The sequence below is a fragment of the Peromyscus eremicus genome, chromosome 1 (genome assembly GCF_949786415.1).
Source record: "Peromyscus eremicus chromosome 1, PerEre_H2_v1, whole genome shotgun sequence".
Taxonomy (NCBI): domain Eukaryota; kingdom Metazoa; phylum Chordata; class Mammalia; order Rodentia; family Cricetidae; genus Peromyscus; species Peromyscus eremicus.
This window is the reverse complement of record NC_081416.1, coordinates 48,072,970-48,077,593: the sequence shown is the minus strand read 5'-3', so window position 1 is coordinate 48,077,593 and position 4,624 is coordinate 48,072,970. Positions and strand designations below refer to the sequence as shown.

The 4,624-nt window shown below is 38.3% G+C and overlaps 1 protein-coding gene across 1 annotated transcript; it reads right to left on the bottom strand.

Moving 5' to 3' along the window:
- Positions 1 to 1,719: 1,719 nt before the first annotated feature.
- LOC131897016 (olfactory receptor 9I1-like) lies at positions 1,720 to 2,670 on the bottom strand. The gene has a single exon (XM_059247872.1). The coding sequence runs from the start codon at positions 2,668 to 2,670 to the stop codon at positions 1,720 to 1,722; it is 951 nt and encodes a 316-aa protein (XP_059103855.1).
- Between the last annotated feature and the right edge of the window lie 1,954 nt (positions 2,671 to 4,624).

Below are 4,624 nucleotides of genomic sequence, written 5' to 3'. Positions count from 1 at the left end.
AAAATTGTATTAGAAACAAATGGAATTCATTATGAAAATTATAATGTACTAAATACAAAGTAATATTGCTTATAAAATAGTACATTCAATGAAAACATATGTTGTAGTTTGTCAATTTATACAAATTTAATTTTGTTTTATGTTGAGAATCATAGACTCATTCTTTTTCCTCAGTTCATTCTTGTTTTACCAGCTTAGTTTATGAACAATTTCAATCTGGTCAACTATTACAGAATTGTGACAAGTGTCATAGATTGACATAAAAAACTAAGGAAATTGAAAAGAAAAAGAATGGTTTATACTGACAGCTGATTTTTTTCTGGGAGATATCATATTCATCATTGTATTTAATTTTGTAATATATCTTTAATTAGGAGTTCTTATACCTCTTTTAGACTGAGAAATTAATTTTGTCCAAAGCCTTACTAGAGGGAAAATAGGGTTTAGATTCTTCTGCATACTCTGACTCTGAAGAAGGAAATCTTTCTTTAATTTCAAAATGAAAATTTTACTTGCAACAATGTCTTTCTCTTTTGCTTGAAACTCAAATGAGACCATTCACAGTAATGAAAAATTATTTCCAAAGCAGTTACTACTTGATGTAGACTTTGTACCTTTAAGTTAAGGAAATGAATATTCTGTCTGAGGGGTTTCTCGGTTTTGTATAGGACCCACATTTACTATCTCCCTTAAGCAAATCTTTGCCATAGAACATAAGTGTAGCTGGAGAGTTTCTCTCTGGGTCCCGCCAAGCCCCCGCAGTCCCACAGACCACTTATAAAATAATCACTCAGACACTTATATTACTTATAAACTGTATGGCCATGGCAGGCTTCTTGCTATCTGGTCTTATATCTCTCTTTCAGGGGAAGAATGGCCGTGAGTGGTAAGATAAGGCGGTCTTAGCTCTTGGCTACTGCTCTGATCTCTGGGCTTTTAACTCTGCATTTGTGTTTCTTATTTAATAAGACCGTTTAGAATTTCATCTACACATAATGTATGCTTGAACTATCTATATATGCCTACACTGACTGTGCTGTGCATGACATAGGATGCTTAGTGAGAACCGCAAAAGTGTGAGGAGGAACAGCAATACACTGTGTCTTTCATAAACTACATTACATTTAGCCCTTGTGGAGGCCTCAGAATATATCAGTTGGCTTATGTCATCTTGAAACTCTTAGCAGAACATGACAAAAAGAACAAGAAATAACATGAATTAAGGATTAGCAAGGCAATTTGAAAATTTTATCAATCTGGCCAGAATAAATAGACAACCTAATGAGGCAGGGAGTTGGTGCTATATCATCATACTGTCTAATTGCCCTGACCAAGCATTTAAATGTCTAAATGGAAATTTAAAATGATTTTTCACAATGTAAAGTAGTCCCAAGATATGATCTTTTACACAAATAATTTGTAATGTTGATGAAAAAGAAGACAAGAGAGAAAGGGAGTCTGGAATTCAAGTCAAGTGACCTAACTCAAAATAAGATTTTGTAAATGATGGAGCAAGATAACAGCAGTTACTAGTGCCAAATAACAAACTAGCAGTGACAAACAGAGATAAGAAGGAAGAACAACAGAATTTCGAGTACAAATTTCACCACTTTGTACTTTGCACTCTTCAACACTTGCTTGCTTCCTCTGTTCAAGGTATAGCATACCCCCTAGGAAACATCAATAGTGGGGAAAAAATTGACTGATTGGTCCTTTCACTCAATTTTGCAAGATTTGAGAAACCTGGAATCTACCAGTGGCCTTTCTGAAGGCAGCCTTCACATCCTTGTTCCTCAGACTATAGATGAGAGGGTTCAACATGGGGATGACCACAGTGTAGAAGACAGACACTACCTTGTCTTCCTCCAGGGATTTTCCTGAGCTACTCCGTATGTACATGAAGATGAGGGTCCCAAAGAAAAGAGCCACAGCAGTGAGGTGGGAGACACATGTGGAGAAAGTCTTGACTCTTCCACCTGAAGACTTCATCCTCATGACAGCCTTGATGATGAGCAGGTAGGAAATGAGTATGACCAAGGCATTGGCCAAAATGACAAAGTTCCCAAAAAAGACAATGATAATCTCAACATTTGTTGTGTCACTGCAGGCCAGCTTCAGCAGAGGTGGGAGGTCACAAAAGAAGAAATTGATCTGATTATTTTCACAGAAGAAGAGAGAAAAGGTGCACGTGGTTCTTAAGATGGCCCCAAACAACCCACCACCATAGGCTCCAGCCACCAAACACCAGCATCTTCTAGGACTCATGGCCACAGTGTAGAGCAGTGGGTTGCTAATAGCAACATAGCGGTCATAGGCCATCACAGACAGCAGGAAACATTCTGTAGCTGCACAGATGGTGAAGAAGAAGAACTGGGCAGCACATTGGCCATAGGAGATGATCAGTCTGTCTTTGGCCAGTGTAGCCAGGATCTGAGGGGTGATGACTGAGGTGTAGCAGGCATCCAACACAGAAAGGTGGCTCAGGAAGAAATACATTGGGGTGTGGAGTTGGACATCCACCTGTATGAGAATGATCATGCCCAAGTTCCCTAGGATGGTGACAAGATAGAAACTGAGGAACACTAGAAAAAGGGGGACCCCCCACTTGGGAAGGTCATTAAAGCCCATGAGAAAAAACCTAGTTACTGTGGTGAGGTTATTCTTAGCCATAGAATCGATGTGGGCTGCTAATCTGAGGATGAGAATGAAGTAAAATAAAACAGGGACAAAAGCACAAACCCCTTTTCTCTCTTGTAGAAGTAGAGTTTGCAACTATGAACTTATTTCCAATACTTGTTTCAGAAATCTTGAGCCAGGCTTATTCTTCTGGAGAAGTTCCTAAATTCGATAGAGCTGAGACTTATGCTGTTGAAATTTTTTGAAATTATTTGAAATTTCTGTGAAGAGAAGACACAAATGACCTTTGGGTTTGAAAGGGGTTAAGACAATGTCTATTCCAACCTTATATCTTGTACCACACATCTACCATATGCTTATATAAAGGTGGAATCTGTCTGTCCATACCTTACACACAGTGACCTCAGGTTAGCCTTTCTTGACACTCAAATACAGCTAATGTCTTCTTTTCATTAAATTCTTACAGAAGTTTGAAGATGATATATTTTCTCTTCATGTTGTCCCTACAGCACACATTCACATATAAATTTTTCTAATTATATGTTTATTTAAGCAGGCTTAGAAAAAAATGCCCTCTCAGGTACCAGCAAGACAGCTCAGATGAAACAGGCACTTGCACATAGGCCTGATAATATGAATTAGAATTAGTTCCCCATATCCCACAGGTGCCTGGAGAGAATCCAGCACTGAGAATTGTCCCTTAATCTCCACAGAAAGCCTACGTGCCTGCACACACACACACACACACACACACACACACACACACACACACACACACACACACAGAGAGAGAGAGAGAGAGAGAGAGAGAGAGAGAGAGAGAGAGAGAGAGAGAGAGAGAGAGAGAGAGAGAGAGAGAGAGAGAGAGAGTAGAAACTAGAAGCTTTTGGCTGGTTAAGCTTTCAGGCTTTCTAGCAGCAGTTCAGCTGAGATCCATTTGGATGAGGACTCAGAAACTTCCAGTCTGAGAAAACAGGATCAGCTGAGAAGTTGGCCAGGTGAGGTTAGCTGTGGCTTGTTCTGTCTCTGATCTTCCAGTGCTCGAAAGTCTAAAAGCTTAACCAGCCAAATGTTGGATTTCTGCCTCTGGATGCTAGGATTAAAGGCATTTGCTACCACTGCCTGTCCTCATGATTAATATTGTGGCTGTTCTGTCTCTGACCCCAGATAAGTTTATTAGGTTACACAATATTTTGGGGAACACAATACCACCACATTATTCTTTTCTGCACTTCAGTCTTTTAGCATCTAGCTCAGATTGTGTACTCATTCTTCTCTTCATTATGTGGCTTTGATAAGGTAACTTGCCCCCTTGCCTCAATTTCTTCTCTATAATATTGAAAAATATGCCTGTATTTTAGGGTTTTGTGAGTGTTAAATGCTTTTTTTTCTTGCTGTTGTTTATCTGTTTTTTGAGACAGGGTTTCTTTGTGTATCCTTGGCTGTCCTAGAACTAGCTGTGTAGACTAGAATGGTCTTAAACTCATAGAGATCTACCTTTCTCTGCCTCCCAAATACTGAAATTAAAGGCATACACCACCACTGTCCTGCTGGTATTAAGTAATTTAATGTGTGTAAAAGATATAATATCCTGTTCAAAAAGACCTAAATATAGTCATTTCTTATTATTGCTAATGTTATTATAAATTTTAGATATGACCTGTTGTTTCCTTTTCTGAAAGACAATACGTTTCACTCATATAAATTCTCTGTTTATTTCTGCATCCCATTAATACTGTATTTTCAGATTATAGATTGCTAGAGAGACAGGTTCATATACATAGGCAACTTTGGCACAATAATTGAGTTATTTTTGTCCTCTCACTAAATGAAATAAATCCCTTCCAACTCTGTCTTTCTTCTCTTAAAAGAAATCTTGCCTTTCATCCCATTCCTGTATAAGTACTTGTTCTGCTCACTAGTTCTATGATTTGCTTGTTGGTGAGTTATGGAAATGGTAAGTAGTGTTTTTCTATTATGATTGCAT